Source organism: Coregonus clupeaformis, chromosome 2 (assembly GCF_020615455.1).
Source record: "Coregonus clupeaformis isolate EN_2021a chromosome 2, ASM2061545v1, whole genome shotgun sequence".
Lineage (NCBI taxonomy): Eukaryota > Metazoa > Chordata > Actinopteri > Salmoniformes > Salmonidae > Coregonus > Coregonus clupeaformis.
The window spans coordinates 5,917,842-5,945,285 of NC_059193.1; the positions used below are offsets into that span (position 1 = coordinate 5,917,842).

At 42.2% G+C, this 27,444-nt stretch overlaps 1 protein-coding gene and 1 non-coding gene across 12 annotated transcripts; both read right to left on the reverse strand.

Moving 5' to 3' along the window:
* Positions 1-50: 50 nt before the first annotated feature.
* Positions 51-18,109, reverse strand: LOC123492849 (stress-70 protein, mitochondrial-like). 11 transcript variants are annotated; one of them, XM_045226149.1, is made up of 29 exons: positions 17,786-18,109; positions 16,612-16,670; positions 16,350-16,437; positions 15,928-16,109; positions 15,693-15,817; positions 15,491-15,564; positions 9,705-9,811; positions 9,423-9,585; positions 9,220-9,312; positions 8,651-8,860; positions 8,340-8,567; positions 8,123-8,227; positions 7,897-8,014; positions 7,701-7,795; positions 7,465-7,557; positions 7,181-7,321; positions 4,887-6,995; positions 4,219-4,440; positions 3,585-3,641; positions 3,067-3,128; positions 2,809-2,848; positions 2,560-2,621; positions 2,305-2,344; positions 2,068-2,121; positions 1,517-1,566; positions 1,186-1,270; positions 936-971; positions 711-760; positions 51-463 (listed from the first exon to the last, which is right to left on the reverse strand). In XM_045226149.1, exons 1-17 carry the CDS (start codon positions 17,864-17,866, stop codon positions 6,900-6,902), a joined length of 2,058 nt encoding a protein of 685 aa, XP_045082084.1. In that variant the 5' UTR covers positions 17,867-18,109; the 3' UTR covers positions 51-463; positions 711-760; positions 936-971; positions 1,186-1,270; positions 1,517-1,566; positions 2,068-2,121; positions 2,305-2,344; positions 2,560-2,621; positions 2,809-2,848; positions 3,067-3,128; positions 3,585-3,641; positions 4,219-4,440; positions 4,887-6,899. The 11 variants fall into 11 exon arrangements, with proteins under 11 accessions (XP_045082084.1, XP_045082093.1, XP_045082086.1 ...); XM_045226158.1 differs by having other exon boundaries at positions 2,047-2,121; XM_045226151.1 differs by having other exon boundaries at positions 2,018-2,121.
* On the reverse strand, positions 3,949-4,149 carry LOC123481641. The gene has a single exon (XR_006657223.1). It is a non-coding gene; the product is annotated as a small nucleolar RNA SNORA74 (small nucleolar RNA).
* Positions 18,110-27,444: the final 9,335 nt, after the last annotated feature.

Genomic DNA, 27,444 nt, shown 5'->3' on the forward strand with positions numbered 1-27,444 from the left:
TTACAATAAACAAGCAACATTAACTGCAATAAAGTGAATTGATGACAAGATTGATTTTAAGGATAACTTTATTAACAGATTGAAAATGTCAATATTTTATACAGACCACAATTGGGGTAATGCAATCACTTTGTGGTACATTTGTTCAGAAACACTGACATGACAGGATTATTCAAGGCCCACACCTGACCAAAACTCAATTATATAAATTATAAAGAACCTCAACCTGTCTGAATCACACAAGAATGATATTCAAGGCTTTTATTTTTGTAAATCATTCAACAGTCCAACAATATTGAATTACCCTAAACCCGCCAGCCCCACAGATGTAAACACAGGGACTGCAGGTTGACCCACACATCACTAATTTGAACCCTGCCAGCAGTGGCAGAGCCAAGTTGTCTGGTCAATCACCTGCAGGATGCAGTCTATATATCCCATTCAAGTCCGGACAGGAACAATCCTGTGGAGGAACACAAACCATTCTAATTACACAAGGACACATTCGTATACATTCAACATTACATTGAAAAAACAAGTGTCTCAGGTCTTCTAGTCAGATTGTTGTAGACGGAAACTACTTCAAACTGTGCCAAAGTCCTGGGTTATTCTCCCAAGGAAAAGAGATCATCAACGAGGAAGTAGCCTCTGCCATGATTATGAGTACAGCTTGGGTCCAAAAATCACTACAGATGTTATAGGTACATTACCTTTAATCAAGCCATCAAATCCTGTCCAAGCAACTCCGTGCTTTGTCTGTCTAGAAGATGAAAGGAAAGGGATATTAACAATACACATTACAACGCAGACGTGAGGCATTCAGGAAAGAACTGTGCTCAGGGTTCCGAAGGTTCTTCACTATACAATAAGTAGGTGATTTAAGTCATCATCACTGCACAGTACGTGTTCACCTACAACAATTCACTCATCCTCACCTTGAAGAGTTGAAGCATTCCATATAGTTAGTGTTCCTGAAATGCAAATAAATCCAATTAGTCGTTATAGTAATATTAATTAATTAGTTATAGTAAATACTATGCACACAGTAACAGCCATTACAACATGTGCTTAGAGTTTAGAAGTCTTCACCAACAGTAAGAAAGCTGGGTTAAAGCTCTAAAGCTATCAGCACATTTCACAACAGTACCATTTGGGTTCAGAAAGCAATGTTAAAAAGGGCATTACCTTGCACTTGATATGCCCTGGAGTTTAGGGAGTCACCTGCAGGATGCAGTCTATATATCCCATTCAAGTCCGGACAGGAACAATCCTGTGGAGGAACACAAACCATTCTCATTACACATGGACACATTCGTATACATTCAACATTACATTGGGGGGAAAGTGTCTCAGGTCTTCTAGTCAGATTGTTGTAGACGGAAACTACTTCAAACTGTGCCAAAGTCCTGGGTTATTCTCCCAAGGAAAAGAGATCATCAACGAGGAAGTAGCCTCTGCCATGATTATGAGTACAGCTTGGGTTCAAAAATCACTACAGATGTTATAGGTACATTACCTTTAATCAAGCCATCAAATCCTGTCCAAGCAACTCCGTGCTTTGTCTGTCTGGAAGATGAAAGGGATTTTAACAATACACACATTAGAATGTAGACTGACAGTCAGGGAAAAGAACTGTACTCAGGGTTCCAAAAGTTTCTTTACAATAAGTAGGTGATTAAAGTGATGAATGCAGTACACGTGATGTTATGCAACAATCATTATAATTCAGCTGTAGCTTCAATGGAGTCGTAGCGTTCCATAAAAATATGCATGTCTACCTGATATGTAAAAAAAAAAATTGTAAAAAGATCTGTCTTTGTAAAAAATACTTGGCAGACAGTAACAGCCATTACTAAATGTGCTCAGAGTTGACAAGTCTTCACCAACAGTAAGAAAGCTGGGTTAAAGCTATAAAGCTCTCATCACTGCACAGCATGTTCATGAAAGTACTGTTTGGGTTCAAAAATCACTTTACATTTTAGTCATTTAGCAGAAGCTCTTATCCAGAGCGACTTACAGTTAGTGACAGCATACATTTTTTCATACTTCAGATGTTTAGTGCATTACCATGCATCGACTCCAATTGAACCATCAATCCAGCCCAAGATATCTCCATTATTCCTGTGGAGGATAGGAGAAAGTCAATGAGCCATAAATACAAGAACAGACAGTATGAGTCATTCAGGAAGAGTTGTGCTCAGGGTTCCGAAGGTTCTTCACTAGACAATAAGTAGGTGATTTAAGTCATCATCACTGCACAGTACATGTCTTTTAGCAATAATAACAATGCTGATCCATCCTCACCTTCAGTGGGGTTGTAAAGTAATATTTCAGTCAGTTTTCCCTGAAATGACAAAATAATCTAGTTAGGAATGATCAAAGTCCTTATAGCATACAAACAATGTAGCAGCCATAACGGCCATTACAAAATGTGCTCAGAGTTGTAAAGTCTTCACCAACAGTAAGAAAGCTGGGTTAAAGCTATAAAGCTCTCATCACTGCACAGCATGTTCATGAAAGTACTATTTGGGTTCAAAAATCACTTTTAGAGCGCATTACCTTGCATCGATTTTAGGCATCAAATCCAGTCCAAGCATCTCCATGCATTATGTCCATTAATCCTGTGGAGGACAGGAGAAAGCCTATGAGCAACGTATACATACGAGGACAGACCGTAAGAGTCATTCAGGAACATTTGTGCTCAGGGTTCCGAAGGTTCTTCACTAGACAATAAGTAGGTGATTTAAGTCATCATCACTGCACAGTACATGTCTTTTAGCAATAATAACAATGCTGATCCATCCTCACCTTCAGTGGGGTTGTAAAGTAATATTTCAGTCAGTTTTCCCTGAAATGACAAAATAATCTAGTTAGGAATGATCAAAGTCCTTATAGCATACAATGTAGCAGCCATAACGGCCATTACAAAATGTGCTCAGAGTTGTAAAGTCTTCACCAACAGTAAGAAAGCTGGGTTAAAGCTATAAAGCTCGCATCACTGCACAGCATGTTCATGAAAGTACTATTTGGGTTCAAAAATCACTTCAGATGTTTAGAGCACATTACCTTGCATCGATTTTAGGCATCAAATCCAGTCCAAGCATCTCCATGCATTATGTCCATTAATCCTGTGGAGGACAGGAGAAAGCCTATGAGCAACATATACATACGAGGACAGACCGTAAGAGTCATTCAAGAACACTTGTGCTCAGGGTTCCGAAGGTTCTTCACTAGACATTAAGTAGGTGATATAAAATAAAAACATCACAGCACAACATTTGTATTTATTCATAGAACTGCACACCCAACCGCACCTTCAATGGAGCTGTAGCATAGCATTTCACAATCAGCACATTTTCATGACATGCAAAGAAACGATAAAATACTATAAATACAGATATTACTCAAAATATGGCCCTTTCCCTTTTATAAGCAATTTAGACAGTAACAGCCATTACTGTGGCTGTTCAAAATGTGCTCAGAGTTTAAGTCTTCACCAAGAGTAAGAAAGCTGGGTTAAAGCTATAAAGCAATGTACAGTACTTGTTCATGGAGTTCAGCTATAACTACTGATTCATCCTCACCTTCAAAACATATTGAAAAGAGTTGAGACTTCATTGAGACGAACAGAGCATGTTTTCCTGAAATGCAAAGAAAGGAAAGAATGCTTAGACCTTGCGCTATAAGAAGCCATATAAACCCAGTAATATGTTGACAACAAGCATTGAGAATTGGGCTCAGTGTTTAAAGGTTCTTCACCATACAATAAGAATGTGTTAAATAATCCCTGCACAGAACATCCTATTTACAAAGTTCTTATTTATTCACACCATCAACAGTTGGAATTAATTCAGCATGCTTTCCTGAAATGCAAAGGAAAGACTGAGGTAGATTAATTAGAATAGACATTCTCTAGTAACTACAGATGTGAATGTATTTAATTACATATGTGTTAGCCCTTCTACTAGGGCTGCCCCAGTGTGAGGGTATAGCCCACTCTCAGAAGGGCACAGCTCTGCTACAGCTCAGCATCAACAGCCACTAAAACAGTGTCTGCTGGACCAAGCCACAATAGCGGAGCCTTCCTCTCCCAGCAGTGTAACACTAACTCAGGCATGGGGCTGGCCTGTACAGCTGACTACCACTGGGTAACGAACTAGCTAGCCAATCATGAAAACCTTGTGAATTTTGTAAATCTAGAATGTGGGAAATCGCTACCTTGAAGTGGATCATGTTATTCCCTTGTAACTCAGTCGGTAGAGCATGGCGCTTGCAACGCCAGGGTTGTGGGTTCGTTTCCCACGGGGGGCCAGTATGAAAATGTATTCACTCACTAACTGTAAGTCGCTCCGGATAAGAGCGTCTGCTAAAATGACTAAAACGTAAAAAAAATCCCACGTGAAGCCCTCCCATGTCTGATGACGTGTATGGTGGCACAACCTGTGTAGGTAAAACAAAGTATGCATCAGTTGTGACAAAACACTACTGTATGAAACAAATGGTAACCAATGACACTAGGTTTTACACAGCCTAGCCAACTAGGCCCAACTTTTGCGTGACACCACGTGTAATCTCGGCCTTAGATGTGAAACTTGCCAGTCATCTACCTTTCCAACTTGCCTCTCCAAAACAGTCACTTGTAAAATGGCAGCCAGTGCAACATCAAACTGAACAAGTTAACATTAATCTTATATTTAAGTTAAATAACGTTAGTTAGCGTTTAGCCAGAGGAGTTTCGGTTTAGTTAGCAGCTAGCTACCAAGTCAGCATTCCTACCTTGCCTCTTCAGCAAGTTCCACACAGTTGTTTTATTTAGCTAGCTATACAATTAACATTAATGACTCCATTCCAATTCCAACTTTCATAACAGCAAAAAATAGTCTTACCATAGACGACAAATGACCATGTGTCCTCTTTACTCATGTCTGCAAAAGAAAGACCGAAATCCGCCCACTTGCAGATTTATAGTCCTGCTGGCACCATAGAATACAGTTCCGCTGTGAATTGTGGGATAGGTCTATACCTCCAAGAAATAAATGTAGGCAGCTGTGACCTTATGCCGCGTTCAAAAAAACGGGGAACTCGGAAATCTCCCACTACGACTCATCGGGAAGCATGCAGTTTATTGCCGCGTGCAAGACAACTGGGACTCGGAAGTCTCCGACTTCAGTGTGTTCAAAACATCTGGGAGCACGGCGGAAAGAAACGAGCTCCGACTGGGAAAAATCGATTTGAAAGGTCATCCAACTCGGAGCTTCCGACTTTCTGACCTGAAGATCACTGACATGATTTGTTTTGAACGCGGCAATGCCCGAGTTGGATGATTGCATGTTGTGTTTCCATCAGGCCTGTTATGACATTTTTTATCCGACTTACTTAAATCGCATAAAAACGTTGGATGGAAACGTGGTTAATGGCTGTGACAAATATATTTGGCTGTGACTGCACATCATGTGCCTCAGTCCCAGCAAAAGTACAGCCTATTGCCAATTCCTCATATCCAAAACCACTGTTGAAATTTAGAATTTTATTAGGAAAGACAGCATCTGTAATTGAGACCCCAAATATCATACCACTCTCAAATTCGACAAGAAATCCATGTCATACCAGACTGGTTATTTTCTCCTTTTCACAGACCACTGCTGCCAACTTCATCTGTCAGATAGGCAGCAGCTCAAACATCATACAACAGTTAAGGCAAAACAAAATCTCTATTTGTATGCATGGTAACTTCTAGTCAGATTCTCATTCTCTCTCAGTTTAGACCCATGACAAAGTCAATGAGAATGAGTCAACTCGTGCTCCTCTGTACTGAAAGGAATACCAAAGTTTAAAGATTCAAAATGTCTAAGAACAGAAATAAAACCCTGCAGTTGTATTGTCATATCATACCACACATGCATGGCTTTACTCATATCACTATACATATGCAAACTGTTTTCATGGAGCAGATATACCTTATTAACAGAAACAGGATGAAGCTAGAGAAAAGCCAAGTTTCTTCTTCTATTGCATTTCCACTGTAGTCCAGTCAGTTGAACAGACAGAAGCTGAACTACATGGAAAAATGAAACCCCAAATGGCATCACAATCGGACTAACACAATTGCTATACAGAGTTCACTACCTCACAACAGATGCAAATAAATGTTTCTTAAAATGGACAGGATATATAGTCTTTTACAATTAAATTACAAAGGGGTGGAGGAACATACAATGAGTATGGTTACATGCACACACTAATGCAATTATTGTGGATAGTCAAATTAATATAATAGTTTGATTAAACATTTACAAGCTTTGCCAGAAGAACGATTTCCCTAATAACCCTGTTTACATGGATACATGAAATCAGGCTACTGATGGCACTCAGAAAATCGGCAATCAAAATGTTCTACCACAGCGACCATGTTATTTTTGGGAAGCATATTTGATTCCGAATGCGGACATATAGGTTGTATGTGAAAACTACATCTAAGACACATACATTCAGTTGTTTCCGAACTCTCGCTCGCTCGGCTGGTGCTAGCACATGCGCAGATCAAATACACAACTGGAACGCCGATTACGAGTGTTTACATGTCCTAATGATTCAAAAGCTTGCTCAGAAAACCAGGTGTTTTAATCGGCGTATGCTTACTTAAGATTTTGGCCGATGATAAGCAGAGTAAGGTGTTTACATGATTATTACATAATCTGCCTACTGCCATAATCAGTTTAATATCGAATTATTACTGTGCATGTAAACGTACTCAATGACATTATATAACGTATATTTTTTACTGCAAAAACACAGTATGTGAGAATGCCTAGATCTCAATAGCTGCCGCTCAGGACAACATGTCTACGCTCCCAAGCCCATCAGTCCATGTCTCCATGACAACCACAAGTGCAAAGGTTTTACTGCTGGCCTTCCTTCTTCTCTCCTGCTCCACCTTCTGACGATGACGATCCAGAGCTGCTGCCGCCACTGCTACCTTCCCTCTCTGATGCCATCTGAGACCAAATGGAGAACAGCTGGTTAATAAATATAACAGCAATATATCAATTGACCCATTGTGAAAGAATGTTGGGCTCTTGATTGACAGGCTAAGCAACCAATCCAGGCTGGTCATAATCCTTTACAAATGCAAGTGAAGAAAAAAAACAATTCGACAATGTTGGGGTGCTGAAATAATTACCTTCTTGTAAGCCATTTCGAAGAGTTTGAGTGACGCCTGCTGAAGGGTGGTGGCAGCCTGTTTGATGTTTTCGCCAGTCTCTTCATCCTTCCGTGACAGCAAGTCTCTCACTTTCACAATCTCTTCCTTCAGTTTGTTGCACTGAAAGATGGGGGAAGAAACTCAAAATACTAGGACTACTGGAATTTCCAGATATTTGGGATGTTTCAGAGGCATAGTTATGTACATTTTGCTGTTCAGTGTGTTTATTAGTAGTGTTATTATTATAAAAAGGTCCCACATACCTCATCAGCAGGGAGCTGATCCTTGAACTCCTCCATCTTGGATTCAGTGTCATGGACGATGCCCTCAGCCTGGTTAACAGCCTCAACACGGTCCTGGGCAAAAACAAACAGGACACCAAGGACAACTGTCAGCATTCAGTCACACAGTCATCAAAACACATCACAACTCCAGTTGGGGATGTAACTGATAAAAGTGAAACGGACAGCTGAAGAGGAGAAGAGAATGTCAAACCTACCTTTCGCCTCCGGTCCTCCTCTGCGTATTTCTCGGCGTTCCTAACCATGTTCTCAATGTCGTCCTTGCTGAGGCCACCGGAGGACTGGATAACAACTGGAGAAGTGAAGGAGAAGCAGTGTAAAGTAAAAAGACATTACTGAAGTCCTACTAACAGAAAGCATCCATTTCAAGGGCAGGTTGTTTGATGATCTTACTCTGCTGTTCACGGCCTGTGCCCTTGTCTTTGGCAGAGACGTGGACGATTCCATTGGCGTCAATGTCGAAGCAGACCTCGATCTGGGGTACTCCACGTGGGGCAGGGGGGATTCCAACCTGCATGAGAGAAACAACATCAGTAAGACATTGTTTACAGCAGATACACCAGAGACTTTAAAAGATACCCTGTAAGTTTAGTTAGTATGAATCAGCCAGGACACTTACAAGAGTGAACTGTCCCAGGATCTTGTTGTCTGCTGCCATCTCTCTCTCCCCTTGGCACACCTTGATCTCCACCTGGGACTGGCCATCAGCTGCTGTTGAAAACACCTGAACACAAGGAGGAGGAATGCATCAGTATCACTGATGAGGTAAGACAATTAAGTATATACAATTCATTTAGGTTTCACCAGACAAACACATTTTGATTTTTGTCCCGCACCTGGCCCTTCTTGGTGGGAATGGTTGTGTTCCTGTTGATGAGTTTGGTGAACACCCCTCCGAGGGTCTCGATACCGAGAGACAGTGGTGTGACGTCCAGAAGGAGCACATCAGTAACGTCTCCAGCCAGCACGCCTCCCTGGATGGCAGCGCCAATGGCCACAGCCTCATCTGGGTTGACTGACTTGCTGGGAGCACGGCCAAACAGGTCCTGGACAGTCTGCTGGACCTGAGAGGAGACCGTAGAACGGAGGGTCAGAGAAGGGCAGAGCATGATGACGAGGTGGGATAGAACCAGGGAGATCGGCTCACCTTGGGCATACGGGACATGCCACCAACCAGCAGCACCTCTCCGATGTCCCCCTTGGAGACCTCGGCGTCCTGCATGGCCTTCTGGCAGGGGGCCACTGTCCTGCGGATCAGGTCAGACACGATGCCCTCAAACTGGGAGCGGGTCATCTTCATGTTCAAGTGCTTGGGGCCAGAGGCATCCATGGTCAGGTAGGGCAGGTTAATGTCAGTCTGTTGGAGAAAAAGGCTCCGTAAACATTTTTATATCAAGATTGAGAGGGAGGTAACATATACCTGTTTTACATATTGCACCATCCATCCATCCTTGAAATATCTTACATTTGGATGGTGGACATCCTTGCTCAGAGGCGTGATGCAGTGGAATTTGATGTTTGTTAGCCCTTCTACTAAGGCTGCCTCAATGTGAGGGTACAGCTGGGGGTTACATATCTTACAACACAAACCCTGGGGGTCAAGGGACTGTATACAATACAAGCACGTCATTTCTGTTGACCAAGGTGTTGTATACTCTAATCATTAGCCTGCCAATTAGGCAATGAAAGAAATGTCTGCTGTGGAATGAAACTCACCTGCAGGGATGATGACAGTTCACATTTGGCTTTCTCGGCTGCCTCCCTCACTCTCTGCAGAGCCATGCTGTCTTTGGTCAGGTCCACTCCAGACTGGAAGGAGAAACCAAAGGTTTGATGAAAAATGGCTGGCTTGAATGTGGCAGAGGTGCTTGGTCAGATAAAGGTGTCACAGTTCTTTACCCAGGATACTTCCCCCTCACCTCTCTCTTGAACTCCTTCACAATGTGGGTCAGTAGGTGCTGGTCAAAGTCCTCTCCACCCAAAAAGGTGTCTCCGTTGGTGGACTTCACCTCAAACACACCCTTCTGGATCTCCAGGACAGAGATGTCAAAGGTGCCACCTCCCAGGTCATACACTGCAATGCTGCAAGTCAGGGACAGGTGTGAAACATGAGCTAAAGGCATGGATACAAATAAGGTCACGGTCATTGCTTAGGTATCATAGAAGTTTCCAGCAGTTTGTAGGGTTGTTGTTATACTTACATTCTGTCCTGAGTCTTGTCCAGACCGTAGGCCAAAGCAGCAGCAGTGGGCTCATTGATGACTCGCAGCACGTTCAGCCCAGCAATCTGACCAGCATCCTTTGTGGCCTGTAAACAAAATGACCTACTCATTACACACACATCCAGTATTTTCCATTAGTGCCGGCTGTCGGCTAATCAGCCGGTTACAGACTCATTTTCAGCCTGCTAGGCTACTTTTAGTAAAAAAGTTTCAGTTCGCTATTCCACCGAGCCCTCTCCTGCTAGAATGAACGATATGCATCTCCTAGCGATCTATTGATAGGGCAGGTGCCTGTCAGTCACAAAGCGAGCGATGCCAGGGAAGCACAGCAGAGAGGAAGAGGCGAAGCGAGAAGTTTCACTCTTGCCAAAATCTGTCCAAAATAAGCCCACTGCGTTTCTATGTCGATGTCTAGTTTATAAAAAGGTGTCGAACTGACTGAATAAAGTCTCCTATATCCCTTTGCCATTCATAAATCATGCAACGTGGTTATATGTCCATGGTATCGCATCGGGACAAGTAAACCAAAATATTTCCTAGGATGTCGGGGCTTGCCAGACAGTGATGCTAAAGTGAGTGACTCATCAGTCAGTGTAGCCTACCGAATTGCATCGGTTAGAGAGTTGTTCATTTGACTCCCTAATTTGCATAGGCTACTGGTAGGCTTATCTGCAGATAAATTATGAAAACATTTGATGAAGATCATGAATCATCACTGGTAGGTAGTGGAGAGCCTAATTCTGGTCCAAATATGATAATTAGGACCCTCACAGAATCCAGGCATTAAAACGGAATTCAACAATATAATAAATGTATTGAACCTAGTAGGGAATCAACTAAATGTATTGAAAATGTATTACTTTGCCCAAGTTTATCATAAGATATGAACAGAATGCATCAGTGATTCGTATTTCCTGTAACTATCTGAAGAGGCAACGAGAATGCCCGTCCGTGTGTATGCGGTGCGTGAGTCTACCACTTTGTGCAGTCGTTAGCGATGATGCTAATGAAAACAGTCTTCTGGTAGATGGAGGCTTTCCCAAAAACATTGTCAATTAAATGTTAACTACAAAGTAGCCTATGCTTAATTGGCAGAATGATATCATGGTTATTTTCATCAATCCAGTGGGTATTTGTTTTGCTTAGGTATCTACCATCACATGTTCACTACAAAAACTCCACTAAACAGCCTCTTACTAAGTGTGCACTTAAATTAAAGGGAAACTACACCCAAAACATTATTTCAGTTTTCCCAGACCTCAAATAGTCTCTTGGATGTGGTTTAATTATTGTCATGGACTCAGAACAACCAAATGTGTTGTTTTTCTATTTTGAGAGCGAAAACGGGAAAAAACAAAAAGTTGTATTTATTTTTCAAGATAACTATTTAATTCATTTCTGTTTTTATAAAATACATTTTGAAGAACAAACATTGTGGCAATTCATATCTTGCAGTAAAACTGCAGTAAAACCCCCTCTTCATATTTCGAGGCTGCGTTAAGATATTGACTCAGAGACGGACCAAGCCACGCTCAGGTAATACCTCACATCCTCTCTAAGCGTTATCGTCGTACTGTTGTCTATACTGCCAGGGGTGTTGTCAGTTGTAATCGTGTACCCATTTGTTTGAACACCACTCTTAGATCTGCTACTGTAACTCAAAAGAGAAGCCCACTGTGGTCTGCTCACCCAGTGCTTTTAGTTCAAATGTGAATTCCATAAACTTGAATACCCCGTCGCTTTTCAAATCAAATAGAGGGCTTGGGCTGTTGCACGATAGCAACCAAAACCCATGTAAGTCAGTTTATAACATTCCATCACTGGTTACTCTGAGAGACATTCTTAATTCTGATATTAATATTGAGGGTTATCACATGTTCAGAGCTGACAGACAGGGTAGAGGTGGCGGAGTGGCTATTTTTATTAAAATGTATTTATCGGTCTCTATACTGAAATCAATTTTTCTTCCAAAACATTTGAGCTACTATCTTTAAGCCTTTGTCTGGGGGAAAAAGTATCCATAACTGTTATAGGGGTCTACCGTGCTCCCTCGGCTAACCTTTGTGCACTCGTGGAGTAAACTAGTTTGTCGACTTTTATTAAATCAGAAGTTATTATTATCCTGGGTGGCCTAAATTATGGTTGGGAAATGCAGGCTTCAGACAATCTAAAAAACATGTGTAATGATCTAAACCTAACCCACCTGGTGACTAAGCCTACACGGCCCATAGAGATCCTTCAAATTTTAACAAATATAACACATGACCAAAAGTATGTGGACCTGCTCGTCGAACATCTCATCCCAAAATCATGGGCATTAATATGGAGTTGATCCCCCCCTTTTGCCGCTATAACAGCCTCCACTCTTCGGGGAAGGCTTTCTACTAGATGTTGGAACATAGCTGCGGGGACTTGCTTCCATTCAGTCAAGTTCTTCCACACCGATCGCGACAAATCATTTCAGTATGGACCTCACTTTGTGCACATGGGGGCATTGCCATGCTGAAACAGTAAAGGGCCTTCCTGAAACTTGGAAGCACATAATCGTCTAGAATGTAATTGTATGCTGTAGCGTGAAGATTTCCCTTCACTGGAACTAAGGGGCCTAGCCCGAACCATGAAAAACAGCCCCAGACCATTATTCCTCCTCAACCAAACGTTACAGTTGGCACTACGCATTCGGGCAGGTAACGTTCTCCTGGCATCCACCAAACCCAGATTCGTCCGTCGGACTGCTAGATGGTGAAGCGTGATTCATCACTCCAGAGAACGCATTTCCACTGCTCCAGAGCCCAATGGCGGCGAGCTTTACACCACTCCAGCCGACGCTTGGCATTGCGCATGGTGATCTTAGGCTTGTGTGCGGCTGCTCGGCCATGGAAACCCATTTCATGAAGCTCCTAATGAACAGTTCTCGTGCTGATGTTGTTTCCAGAAGCAGTTTAGTGAACTCTGTGCTAAGAGTGTGCAAAGCTGTCATCAAGGCAAAGGGTGGCTACTTTGAAGAATCTAAAATATATTTTGATTTGTTTAACACTTTTTTTAGTTACTACATGATTCCATGTGTTATTTCATAGTTTTGATGTATTCACTATTATTCTACAATGTAGAAAATAGTAAAAATAAAGAAAAACCCTGGAATGAGTAGGTGTGTCCAAACTTTTGACTGGTACTGTGTGTGCACACACACACACACATATATATATATATACACATACATACAGCTGTGGAAAAAATTAAGAGACCACTGCAAATTTCTCTTAAATCAGCATCTCTACATGTTTGACAGCCATTCCATTCCAGTGTCTGTTGAATTCCAACACAGGCACACCTCATTCTACTGAATTAAGTACTGATTAGGTGATCACCTGAACCAAATCTTATTTAAAATTAGGAAAAGTATAAAAACCACTGCTGTGGTCATCACTATCCTCTTGCAATAGGACCAGCTGGATGGTAAAAACAGTGCTAATAGTACCTCAAAAGTAATATTAATAAAAAAAAAAAATATTAACCATGCCAAAAGAGGAAAGTTGAGTGAGTAAAAGAAGGGTTCAATTCTGGCTTTCTGGCAGAGGGATACAGTGAGCATCAGGTTGCGCCCATCCTTAAAAATTCAAAGACGGCGGTTCATAAGAACAAGGTCAAGCAGCAGACATTGGGGACAACAAAGCTACAGACCGGCAGAGGGTGAAAACGGGATGACCGCCAACTTATTCGAATGTCACTCAACAACCATAGGATGACATCAAGTGACCTACAAAAATAATTGCAAACGGCAGCTGGGGTGAAGTGCATGGCGAGGACGGTTCAAATCAGGCTCCTAGGGGCAGGGCTGAAGTCGTGCAAAGCTAGAAAAAAGCCCTTCATCAATGAGAAGCAAAGAAGAGCCAGGCTGAGGTTTGCAAAATACCATAAGGATTGGACCGTAGAGGACTGGAGTAAGGTAATCTTCTCTGATGAGTCCAATTTTCAGCTTTGCCCAACACCTGGTCGTCTAATGGTTAGACGGAGACCTGGAGAGGCCTACAAGCCACAGCGTCTCGCACCCACTGTGAAATTTGGTGGAAGATCGGTGATGATCTGGGGGTGCTTCAGCAAGGCTGGAATCGGGCAGATTTGTCTTTGTGAAGGACGCATGAATCAAGCCACGTACAAGGTTGTCCTGGAAGAAAACTTGCTTCCTTTTACTCTGACATTGTTCCCCAACTCTGAGGATTGTTTTTTCCAGCAGGACAATGCGCCATGCCACACAGCCAGGTCAATCAAGGTGTGGATGGAGTATATATATATATATATATATATATATATATATATATATATATATATACACACACATACACACAGTTGAAATCGGAAGTTTACATACACCTTAGCCAAATACATTTAAACTCAGTTTTTCACAATTCCTGACATTTAATACTAGTAAAAATTCCCTGTCTTAGGTCAGTTAGGATCAACACTTTATTTTAAGAATGTGAAATGTCAGAATAATAGTAGAGAGAATGATTCATTTCAGCTTTTATTTATTTCATCACATTCCCAGTGGGTCAGAAGTTTACATACACTCAATTAGTATTTGGTAGCATTGCCTTTAAATTGTTTAACTTGGGTCAAACGGGTAGCCTTCCACAAGCTTCCCACAATAAGTTGGGTGAATTTTGGCCCATTCCTCCTGACAGAGCTGGTGTAACTGAGTCAGGTTTGTAGGCCTCCTTGCTCACACACGCTTTTTCAGTTCTGCCCACAAATGTTCTATAGGATTGAGGTCAGGGCTTTGTAATGGCCACTCCAATACCTTGACTTTGTTGTCCTTAAGCCATTTTGCCACAACTTTGCTTGAACGTGGTACCTTCAGGCGTTTGGAAATTGCTCCCAAGGATGAACCAGACTTGTGGAGGTCTCCCATTTTTCTCTGAGGTCTTGCCTGATTTCTTTAGATTTTCCCATGATGTCAAGCAAAGAGGCACTGAGTTTGAAGGTAGGCCATGAAATACATCCAAAGGTACACCTCCAATTGACTCAAATTATGTCAATTAGCCTATCAGAAGCTTCTAAAGCCATGACATCATTTTCTGGAATTTTCCAAGCTGTTTAAAAGGCACAGTCAACTTAGTGTATGTAAACTTCTGACCCACTGGAATTGTGATACAGTGAATTAGAAGTGAAATAATCTGTCTGTAAACAAATTACTTGTGTCATGCACAAAGTAGATGTCCTAACCGACTTGCCAAAACTATAGTTTGTTAACAAGAAATTTGTGGAGTGGTTGAAAAACGAGTTTTAATGACTCCAACCTAAGTGCATGTAAACTTCCGACTTCAACTGTATAGTTAATGTGCATTTTATATTGTATTATACATAGCGCATTTGGAAAAGAGACCTAGGTCTCAATAGGTCTTCCCTGTCAAAATAAAGGTGAAATTAAAAATACTTTCTAGTAATTGTAAAGTCATGTCTTTCTATACTATACCACAACAAATGTTTCCAATCTGTGTTGGAAAGATCTTTTTTTAGAGCTGATCCGATTGGTCAAAAGCCCAATTAGTGAAGAAAATATTAGAATTGGGCTGCCTGTGTAAACGCAGTCAGACACACAAATACACATGGCATGCACTGATAAAAGTTGAGAGGCTTGCTAGAGCACCATTCTTTTAGTCAATGGCAAAGGCATAGCTAGTGACGAAGTGACTTTTGGCCACCAGTGTGTGCCAGTAATGAATGATTATGCAGACAAAGTTTAAGAAATAAAGTAAGGCTGTTACCTGTCTCTGGGAGTCATTGAAGTAGGCTGGCACGGTGACCACAGCATTCTTCACATTGTGACCCATGTAGTTCTCTAAAACCAAGACAATGTTACAATGAGTGCATGTTTTTTAGCACACAGACAAGGGTATTTGGAACCAGAGAATTGGCATACCAGTTTTCCCTCTGGGGGCAATGAAGATTGATTAATAGGTAGGTTACCTGCTGTCTCCTTCATCTTCATCAGCACGAAGGCACCAGCCTGGCTGGGGGAGTAGAGTTTTCCATGGGCCTCGACCCAGGCATCACCATTGGAAGCACGGACAATCTTGTAGGGCACGTTCTTCCTGTGAAGCCACAATGAGAACCCTGTCATGAATTTATCTACACCTCAAAATAATGATGCCTTACAATGGCTAGTAAGGTATATAAGAGATATATAGCAAAACACACTCACAGGTCCTTCTGAACCTCTGCGTCATCGTAACGACGACCGATGAGACGCTTGGTGGCATAGAGGGTGTTGTTAGGGTTGGTGACTGCCTGTCTTTTGGCTGGCATGCCAACCAGTCTCTCACCGTCAGCTGTGAAGGCGACCACTGAAGGTGTTGTCCTTGCTCCCTCTGCATTCTCCAGTACCTGTCACAACAAACTATTCAGTAACACTCTAGAAAAAGGACTATCGAAAGATGATTTCAGAGAGGTTCTCTTCATCACACAGGTCAAACATTCGTAGTTAAATCAGTGCTGAAATGATAACCTGTACTTCTTCATCCACATTGCTTGCTCAACTGCTGATGTAAAAAGGGCTTTATAAATAAATGTGATTGATAACATGCCAGAGAGTGACAACATTACCATCTCAAAACTTCAACTGACCTTTGCTTGTTTGCCCTCCATAACAGCCACACAGGAGTTTGTAGTACCCAGGTCAATCCCAATCACTGATCCTTTGATTGCCTCTGATCTGGAAAACAAAGTAAAGTCAATCAAGGTAAGCACAAATGGTCAGATGTTCTTGGGTGCTATATTGATTGTAAAAAGGGCATAATGAATACAATTTGATTGGTTGATTAATGCATTTAAATATTTATTTATTTATTTGGAAATAGAGGAAGAAACTTCCGTAACGAATACTCACGAATAGTCACGTCTGGCCATAGCTCTGAGAGCATCTTGCTGAAATCCATTCCAGCAAGCCTATGGGGGAAATATTGGTTAGCTACCATATCATGACTACTTATTAGTGAAATCTGTCCTAAACCCCTTTTCAACAAATAAATGCAAACAAACTGGTCTATTTTAAATTAACACAGGGCATTGACACACAATAATCAAAATGTGGTCTAAAACAGTGTCTATGAATGCATTTGTATTTATTAAGGATCCCCGTCAGCTGCTGCCAAGGCAGCAGCTACTCTTCCTGGGGTCCAGCAACATTAAGGCAGTTTAGATTGAAATAGCTACATAACTTGTCTAAAATGATGTTTGGTTATGACATTTGAACATCATGCCCTGGGACACCACACTGAAGGTCACAGATGTTATATCCTCGTGAGACAATAACGCACCCCTTTATAACAAGACCGGCAAATTGCATTAGCTTGTTAACATTACCTTACACAAAATAACAAAGGGCTTGAAACCCCCGTTTGAGTGAGTTGATACGGACTCACTGGGTGGCGATTTAAAACGCATTGAATTAACACGAGGTGGTTATGCAAACATCTATGTTAGATCAGTAGACGGTCTTGGAATTCAATGACTTCAAGCAGGTAGCTAGCTAGCCATCTACTTGTCCCGGCCTTAGTAAGCTCCCACTATAGTCGCTAATGTACATTACTTGGTATGTCTATTCAGACGAAGAACACATTATGTAGTTAAAGAAAACATCTAACCTAACTCTGGCTAGACGAAAAGTTAGCTAGCTGGCTACTGAAAGTTAACTAGTTAACTAACAGTACAACTAGTCACGCCATACCAGGCTAACGTTAGCTGGCTAGCTCTTCTTGATGGGAGCCTTCCATTAAGATAGTTAACATTAGCTAGCATATTCTCTGACAAACAGTTAGTTATCCGACATGACTATTGTTAACTAGTTTTCTTTTTTCGGAATGTCAGCTTTATCAATCAGACAGTAGTTAGCTAGTAGCCAAAGATCTTAACTTGCTACTGTAGCTGCGACATTTAGCTAACGTTGCTATAACTAGCCATTACTGCTTGAATTAGTTATCCTTCATGTCCAATTATACCTATTGGAAACATTTAAACTAACATATTATTGGTCAACTGTCTAACAATTGTGGCTGATTTACCTTCTTTATCAAGGAGGACACACTTCTTGAGCAGTTTGGAGAGGGGAGAGACCTTGAAGCTGTTCTTGCAACACTCAACATTTTGACAATTCTGGTAGCAAGATAGCTGGCTTTAAAATGGAGCCCCAATGAAAATCCAAGTTCTTGACCTTATGTCGAATTTAAAGATTACCCAGCTGTCTGTATATCGTATTTATCTAGAAAGATACAATTCCCAAGATAAAACGAAGACTGTCTTTCTCCTGTCAGACCCGGTATGGTAGCACGACTACTCTTCACCCAACAACGTAGTTGCCTTGAAGCTACGGACTTCTCGAATTATCCAACACATGGGTCGCTCCATGCATTGTGAAACTGACCCTTTTTAGTAGCCTAAAGATTGCCTGAGTGAAATGATTTATTTTGAAATAAAAATACAAAGTTTTCCATGTATTATATTTAATTATCACAGACTAAATACTCACAGAACACCAGGAATTTATGTTTAGTGGGCAGTATGATTATTTTATATGATACATTCTGCTAAAACATAATCATGCTCAGACGCGGGCATCATACACCATTGGGCTTGTGAAGGTCATTTAGAAAAAGGGGTGAACATTTTCACGTGAATTACATCAGTGATGCCGGTGTCTGGTCTGATGAAACATCACTACATTTGGATAAAGTACCTACATTTTGAACGTTAATGAAAGTACATGACCATATCAAGGGATCAGCCGACATTTTGCATTTCTGCATATTACTACTCTGTTTGACTCTATTGGACTTTACATTACACTCTCATGTGTGTCACCCTTTACAACACAGCTCATCAACATGCATTAATGAAGGGCTGGCTATTTATTACCCCCTCTCTGATGTGGGCACAACTGGCAACATAAAACCCAACCGATGCCAGAGATGTAAAACCCTAACAAGAAAGCCTCATTGAACATTTTTCAAGTACTACGCCACAAGATGGTGCACAGGTCATGCTGTCTTCTTCTTCTTACATTTACATTTCGCAGAGGCTCTTATCCAGAGCGACTTACAGTTAGTGAGTGCATACATTTTCATACTGGTTCCCCATGGGAATCGAACCCACAACCCTGGCGTTGCAAGCGCCATGCTCTACCAACTGAGCTACACGGGACTCTTCTTCTTCTTCTTCTTCTTCTTCTTCTTCTTCTTCTTCTGTATTGGCGAATCGCACCCATTTAACAGGTGCATACACCGTCACCTACTGTATTGGTGATGTAACTTCGAAGTTCAATGCACTTTGTGATATAAAAAGGTGAAAAAAGGACAGGGAAAATGGAAGAAAAAATTGCCACACCAATCCTTTACCTATTAAAACCCCACCACCCCATTCCACTACTTGGCCCTATCTGATCCTATACCAGGCTAGCAGCCTGGGAGGACGAGACACTAGAGTTTAACACACCTAACTCTTCTGCAGTAAAATCTCACCAAAGTATTTCTCTGCAGCTGCCACCACATCTATTTTCTGTGATTTATGTTCCATTTCTGCAGTACAGTTGATAACCATGGCAATGAACGCTAAGAAGCCAATCTTACTGTAGCACGTTATTCATTTCGCTCTCTGTTGGCCTCGGCCTACTCACAGGGAGCCTCTTAGGATCCCTCTCCCTGGACTCATCCTCTTCTACTACTCTTTTCACTGCCTCAGCATACGATACCTTCTGTACTACTCTGACCCTGACCCTTTCTCTCACCGGACACTTCTGATCCCCAGCAACATGGGTACCCCTACAGTTAACACACACAGCTTTTCCCATGATACTACACATTCCTTTGTCCCATGCCCTCCTGCACACTTCTCACATCTCGGAATCTCCCTCCTACACACTGCTGCAACATGGCTATAAGCTGGGCACCTTTAAAACGCTTAATGGGTTCGGGACAAAGCTCTCACGGGATAACTGGCATATCCTAACTTGACTTTGTCGGGTAAAGACTCTGCATTAAAACTCAACTTCTCTGTTTCACCACGCTCTTCACCGGGTCTGCGTCGCACCAAACGGCGGGCTTCGCGGACACCAGGAATCTTCAACTTCAGTTGATCCTCCTCAACACTTAATGCCACCCCAGTTGTGTGGTCCTCTTTGAGCACCAGTCTACTTTTGGCCTCACTCACCAACTACAATAATAAAATGTGAGATTGGCCTCTTCACAGGAGACAGTGACAGCAAAGAGACTGGATATAAGCTGTCAGTGCACTTCCATGTCAAATAGGCTACAATTGCTTTCTTACACGTCCATTCAATACATCCAATGGGAAATAACTTGTCTCTCTCAATCTTGTTCCTGATTAAATGCATTGGGTCCTTAGGGCAGAGGGAAAAATCTACTGTATTACTTTACCTTTGCCTTTTAAAGATTTGAGGATTTTAAGATTCAAGCATTTATCAAATCAAATCCAATTGTATTTGTCACATGCGCTGAATACAACAGGTGTAGACCTTACCGTGAAATGCTTACTTACAAGCCCTTAACCAACAATGTAGTTCAAGAAATAGAGTTAAGAAAATATTTACTAAATAACGAGGCTATATACAGGGGGTACCGGTGCCGAGTCAATGTGCAGGGGTACAGGTTAGTAATTTGTAGGGGGGGTGAGTCAATGTAAATAGTCCGGGTGGCCATTTGATTAATTGTTCAGCAGTCTTATGGCTTGGGGGTAGAAGCTGTTAAGGAGCCTTTTGGACCTTGACTTGGCGCTCCGGTACCGCTTGCCATGCGGTAGGAGAGAGAACATTCTATGACTTGGGTGACTGGAGTCTTTGACAATTTTTTGGGCCTTCCTCTGACACCGCATAGTATATAGGTCCTGGATGGCAGGAAGCTTGGCCCCAGTGATGTACAGGGCAGTACGCACTACCCTCTGTAGCGCCTTGCGGTCGGATGCCGAGCAGTTGCCATACCAGGCGGTGATGCAATCGGTCAGGATGCTCTCGATGGTGCAGCTGTAGAACTTCTTGAAGATCTGGGGACCCATGCCAAATCTTTCAGTCTCCTGAGGGGGAAAAGGTGTTGTCGTGCCCTTTTCACAGACTGTCTTGGTGTGTTTGCACCATGATAGTTTGTTGGTGATGTGTACACCAAGGAACTTGAAACTCTAGACCCGCTCCACTACAGCCCCGTCGATGTTAATGGGGGCCTGTTCGGCCCTCCTTTTCCTGGAGTCCACGATCAGCTCCTTTGTCTTGCTCACATTGAGGGAGAGGTTGTTGTCCTGGCACCACACTGCCAGGTCTCTGACCTCCTCTCTGTAGGCTGTCTCATCGTTGTCGGGGATCACGCCTACCACTGTTGTATCATCAGCAAACTTAATGATGGTGTTGGAGTCGTGCTTGGCCACCCAGTCGTGGGTGAACAGGGAGTCCAGGAGGGGACTAAGCACGCACCCCTGAGGGGCCCCAGTGTTGAGGATCAGTGTGGCAGATGTGTTGTTGCCTACCCTTATCACCTGGGGGCGGCCCATCAGGAAGTCCAGGATCCAGTTGCAGAGGGCGTTGTTTAGTCCCAGGGTCCTTAGCTTGGTGATGAGCTTTGTGGGCACTATGGTGTTGAATGCTGAGCTGTAGTCAATTAACAGCGTTCTCACATAGGTGTTGCCTTTTGTCCAGGTGGGAAAGGGCAGTGTGGAGTGTGATTCAGATTGCGTCATCTGTGGATCTGTTGGGGCGGTATGCGAATTGGAGTGGGTCTAGGGTTTCCGGGATGATGGTGTTGATGTGAGTCATGACCAGCCTTTCAAAGCACTTCATGGCTACCGACGTGAGTGCTACAGGGCGGTAGTCATTTAGGCAGGTTACCTTCACTTTCTTGGGCACAGGGACTATGGTGATCTGTGTGAACATGTAGGTATTACAGACTCAGTCAGGGAGAGGTTGAAAATGTCAGTGAAGACACTTGCCAGTTGGTCCGCGCATGCTCTGAGTACACGTCCTGGTAATCCGTCTGGCCCCGCGGCCTTGTGAATGTTGACCTGTTTTATACTATGAGGACAAAAACAGTGCATGTTGGTTGGCCCTGTAGAACGTCAGCGAAAGGGGCGGAACCTGCACACTGACTGCTATAACTCAGACAAAACTTTGTCATCACAATCAGCATGAGATGATGAGACCTGTGAGACCAAATTAAGTTGTCCCTAATCACAGATCTAGAATCCCACTCCCATTGCCTACCCCCATTCTTAACCTTAACCCTAAAGTGGATGAAAAAAATCTCCCACCCAGTATCGGTGGTTTAGTTTAGAGGTATATTCCACCCTATTCTAGGGAGCTAGGGAAGTGACCGAGGTGTGTTGTGTGGACATGCTTGCTGAAGAGATGGTGTTATGTAGGCTAACACATGTAATAATCTCATAAAAGATACTATATAGTAAATGATACAGAACTTTTAACATCACAGTAAGATGATTGGGCTTTCCCACTAGATAATATTTGAAAAATGATTCCCCCATATAATGAGGGATTGAAACAAGGTGGTAATTCTCCCGAGTGGCGCAGTGGTCTAAGGCACTGCATCGCAGTGCTAGCTGTGCCACTAGAGATCCTGGTTCGTATCCAGGCTCTGTCGTAGCCGGCCGCGACCGGGAGACCCATGGGGTGGCGCACAATTGGCCCAGCGTCGTCCAGGGTAGGGGAGGGAATGGCCGGCAGGGATGTAGCTCAGTTGGTAGAGCATGGCGTTTGCAACGCTAGGGTTGTGGGTTCGATTCCCACGGGGGTATGAAAAATAATAATGTATGCACTCACTAACTGTAAGTCGCTCTGGATAAGAGCGTCTGCTAAATGACTAAAATGTAAAATGTAATTCAACAAAGTGATTTGGTCAACGAGGCCCACCTGTGGTCATGCCACTGTTAGATAAGGGCCTCTTCTCTCCTTTCAGAGAAAAATAAGTGACATGGTAAAGGCATATTACTCACTTTTTAAACATAATTATGAGTAGAGAAACATCTCATTTGTAGTTGTGTAATCTCGGAAACACAGAATTAAAATCGCACATAATTGTTACGTGCGTTTGTCCACTAGAGATTAATAGATGTGGACTACAACTGACCCCTAATCCATATAATTTGATAATTATTATTCACATTTATCAATGTATTTATTGATTTTAAATGGATTCAATGTTAATAGGACATCTTTGGAAGCTTTTTTTATGTCCAAAATAACATTTACAAATAGTCTGAACAACACTGCATGATAAGTATAGATTCTATGATTTAGATTAGGTGTGTGCTCTGAGGGGAACTGCCACAAACAGACTTCTCTGGCAAGCTGTCTTGATGCTAGTCTTAAGTCAAGGGCTCTCTGGAGCCCAGCTGAACCGAAGAACAAAAGCTTCTGTTCAAAACGGCTGTTACGGAAAATACTGAATAGGGTGCTCCTCTGCCTCTCTTGGAGGCAACACAGAGACCAGTAGTAATGTCCAGTTTGAACCAGTCTCGTCAAGAACGCACAGTGCATCACTAGTCTAGGGAGTGTGTGAGAGAAAGAGTGAAAGTAAGCTTGCACAAGAAAGCAGACCTTCATGGGGCTGTGTACCAGCAAGTCTGCGGTGTCACTGGCCCCCAGCGCAGAGGCCCCCAGCGCAGAGGCAGGCACCCGGCCAGGAGACGGCAGTCCAGGGCGGACACCAGTTTGGGAGGAGCACACGTCCGCAATGCAGGGCACCAAGGCTAAGGCAGAGGCCGGTGTACGGAGCGGAGGGCCTAACCCCACAGCTAAGGGCTACCTGGAGCTGGGAGGGAAAGGTGAGGGGAAGCCCCAGATGTCCCGGGAGGCAGAGGAGGAGGAAGATGACACAGGGGATGAGCTGGAGGAGCTGCTGAACTTCTCAGACAGTGAAGTGAGCCTGAAGAGTGAGTTCCTTGAATGAAGAGACAAGATGGAGAATTATAATTTTTAAATCCCCTTTATTGGGTCAAGCACCTACAGTACATCAACATTCAACCCTCAGACGTCATGCATCACGCGCTCATGGTGTTTGAAAGGGTTTAAAAGGATAACTCTGGATCCCCCTCATCATCAACAGAGCACTACACAGGATGTAGAGGAGTAGCTATATCAACTCCGGATCCCTCTCATCATCAACAGAGCACAACACAGGATGTAGAGGAGTAGCTTTATTGTGTCATAATGGTCAACAATCTTGGATTTTCAGCCAGTACCAATTCCCTGCTATGTGTTATGTGCCTCATGGAGGTACATGGTCCAGGAGTAGACCTAGAATCCAGGCAACTTGATCTATCTTGTAAAATAAAATGTTACACTATAGAAGGGATAGGAAACTGGCGACCCACAGACGCCCCTTTTGTAGGCCAGCTGATCAAATTTTGGTTGTGCATCAGCAGTTTGTCTCTTGTTATGTCAGTCACTGACAGTCACTCAATTAGCCCATGTCAGCTAACATTTTTTAGATTGGTAAATTAGTCTAGCGGCCAGCTATCTAAACCTGTAGTAATCATGGTCGAATTATCGACCGGGGGGCCCCCATTGATTTTGTTAGTCACTCTTACTCATATATCATATTAAAAACTGCAGGCAAAATGTGTAGAACTGCAGGAAATTAGCTATAAAACTGCTAATGTTTCTCTCCGTTCATGGCAAAATTAGTAGAATTTAAGGAAATTAACTCTCCGCTGTTAAGAGGAGGACCGCTAAAATGTGCAAGGTGTTTGGCTCACACTTAGGGCCCCCAAAAGGCTAGGGCCGGCTCTGACTGCATGTGGGGGTATGGATGTGGGTATGAGGCCCCTCATGATGAGTTCAGATTTTTTTGTGGCCCCCACCCCCATCAAAGTTGTCCATCTCTGATGTAGACATTTGTAACTCACCATAGTCTAATCTAAAGAATATAGCTCACCATAGTCTAATCTAAAGAATATAGCTCACCATAGTCTAATCTAAAGAATATAGCTCACCATAGTCTAATCTAAAGAATATAACTCACCATAGTCTAATCTAAAGAATATAGCTCACCATAGTCTAATCTAAAGAAAATAGCTCACCATAGTCTAATCTAAAGAATATAACTCACCATAGTCTAATCTAAAGAATATAGCTCACCATAGTCTAATAAAAGGTCAGTGTTTTGTTAAACTAGACTGAGCTGAGGAAGTAAACTAACTGATGTTACTGTATGTTGAATTCCGTTCCATTAACATCTTGTATGCAGTGTAATATATCAATTTGAATTGTAATTTTTTTAACTCCTTTTAGCGTTATTTCAACAACAGTGTTCCTTAATAAATTGTATCTGTGCACAATAACATAGCAGTTGGTATTGCTTTCAAAGAAAATAACTTCTTCACCCCATGTTCTTATCTCCACTTTTTCCCAGCATGTCAGTAATTCAGGTTGATGTGTAGAGTGACCTTTTTTGAAAAGCACGTTGCTGGTGTGGGCATCAGTATTTTTTGTGCACGGTTCATCACGGGGAAAGCCAAGTGTTGAGTTTGATGTGGTCAATAATGTTTGATTTATAACTATTTTACCATCTATCAGCATGCATCTTTGTGTAGTAAAAGATAACATCTGTTTATAGCCAAAGGTTGGCAATTTTTGTTAAAGGGGCAAACTGCAGTTCATACAAGTGTTTACCCCACCACTGTTATAGTAAATAGCTGAGGGATGGGATTGGAGAAATGTAACCACTCTCAAATTCTTAGACAGAGCAATGGATTCAAGGATTGAACATCAATGATATCACAAATATAGTTTTTTTTTATCATGTTCTGAGGCTATATAGTGTTTGTTGACAGTTAAATGTTTTATACAATGGAGTAAAACAAGCTTATATTTGGGTTTCTGGTGGGGTACTACAGTTGAACTAAGCTCATGAGGCATTTATAAGTTATATTCAAGAATCAATGGGTATATATAAAATCAAATCCAATTTTATTTGTCACATGTGCCGAATACAACTGGTGTAGACTTAACTGTGAAATGCTTGCTTACGAGCCCTTACCAATGATGCAGTTTAAAATAGTTTAAAATAGTAACACAAGAGGAATAAAATAAAATACACAAGAATATATCATTAATATTATTATATAATGAATTTAAAAGTTTTAAAAAATGGATGTACCAATTGCAGATTGCCCATTTAAAATGATGTGGCAAAATGTATGGGGCACTGATTTTTTTACAGTCTGTAAGATTGTCAAAGGCTTTTTATGCAAATGAATGAATAGTTGAGATAACAAAACTCCTAAGTAGTAAATAATGACTAAGTTCCTGCCAGAAAGATGGAAGATCACCCAAGGAAATGACACAAATGATTTCAGTGATATGTGGCACACATCAGACTCATGCCATTACTAAAGTTGCCTGTGTGGGAGAATATAGTATGACAAATAATTATAGTGAGAAAACTGGCAAAAGGGATTCCCCAATAGTTTGGAAATTTCAACAATGGGTCTTAAATGCTGCCACACAGGTCCAGAACCAAGTCATTAGGAACCAGTAGTCTACTTGCAATGCACAAAGGTACAATGCTTATTCTGCTGCTCTCGATGATTAGTCTGGCTGCCTGATCTCCAGCACAATGCCTAGGAAGATCTCTGGATAGTCTGGCTGCCTCATCTCCAGCACAACGCCTAGGAAGATCTCTGGATAGTCTGGCTGCCTCATCTCCAGCACAACGCCTAGGATGATCTTTGGATAGTCTGGCTGCCTGATCTCCAGCACAACGCCTAGGAAGATCTCTGGATAGTCTGGCTGCCTCATCTCCAGCACAACGCCTAGGATGATCTTTGGATAGTCTGGCCGCCTCATCTCCAGCACAATGCCTAGGAAGATCTCTGGAGCATGATAGAGATATAAATAATTATATTGAAATAGTACTTAAGGTAAGATAGTTATAACTACACTAAAACATTTTTGACAATTGTTCAAGTCCAGACAACGTTTAGAGATGAAAGTAATGTAATCAATGTTACCTTTGTGTCCTGAACCACAGAACTGTCCTGAAGGCTGCAGCACTACAGATCCGGGTTCGAGCCCGGGCTGTGTCGCAGCCGGCCACGACCGGGAGACCCATGAGGCGACGCACAATTGGCGTAGCGTCATCCGGGTTAGGGGAGGGTTGTCCTTGGCCGGCCGGGATGTCCTTGTCCCATCGCGCTCTAGCGACTCCTGAAATTCTGGACATGGCAGAGATAACTGAAGAGCCATGAAATTACTATTACAAAGATCTTACCAGATGTACGTGTTATTCTCTGTCATTGAAGGGCTTTCAGCTGGCCGCTCACTGTGAACCAGTGGTGTCTCCGAAGGTGTTTCTGGAGCGGCTGAAAAAAGTGTTCGAAAAACTCAACACCCTCCACTATACACCCAACTGATCAACTATAACAACATTGTTTCTATATTATTTTCTCTATCATTTCTTTATTGACTGTTTATCCATTTGAAATTGTATTAAACAAGTGGACTGAATAGCTTACATTACAAGCCTCCTATACGCTGATCAACCATAACACAATTATTTCTATATGCTGTATTTATCATTTATTTATTCACTATTTCAGAATTTGAAATTGTATTGCTAATCATTGGATAAACACCTGAAACAGACATATCTACTACTGCGTTTGCTTTTCCTGTATTGACTTCATTGTGAAATGACCAGTAAATTAGATA

Bases quoted from the DNA above. Each gene is read 5' to 3' on its own strand.
- LOC123492849 (XM_045226161.1), bottom strand. From the start codon at position 17,866: ATGTTGAGTGTTGCAAGAACAGCTTCAAGGTCTCTCCCCTCTCCAAAC. The intron at 7,796-7,896 runs GTAAGATCATCA...TCACTTCTCCAG, and splicing joins CACAGGCCGTGAACAGCAGA to TTGTTATCCAGTCCTCCGGT. The intron at 7,558-7,700 runs GTAGGTTTGACA...GTTTTTGCCCAG, and splicing joins AGGAGGACCGGAGGCGAAAG to GACCGTGTTGAGGCTGTTAA.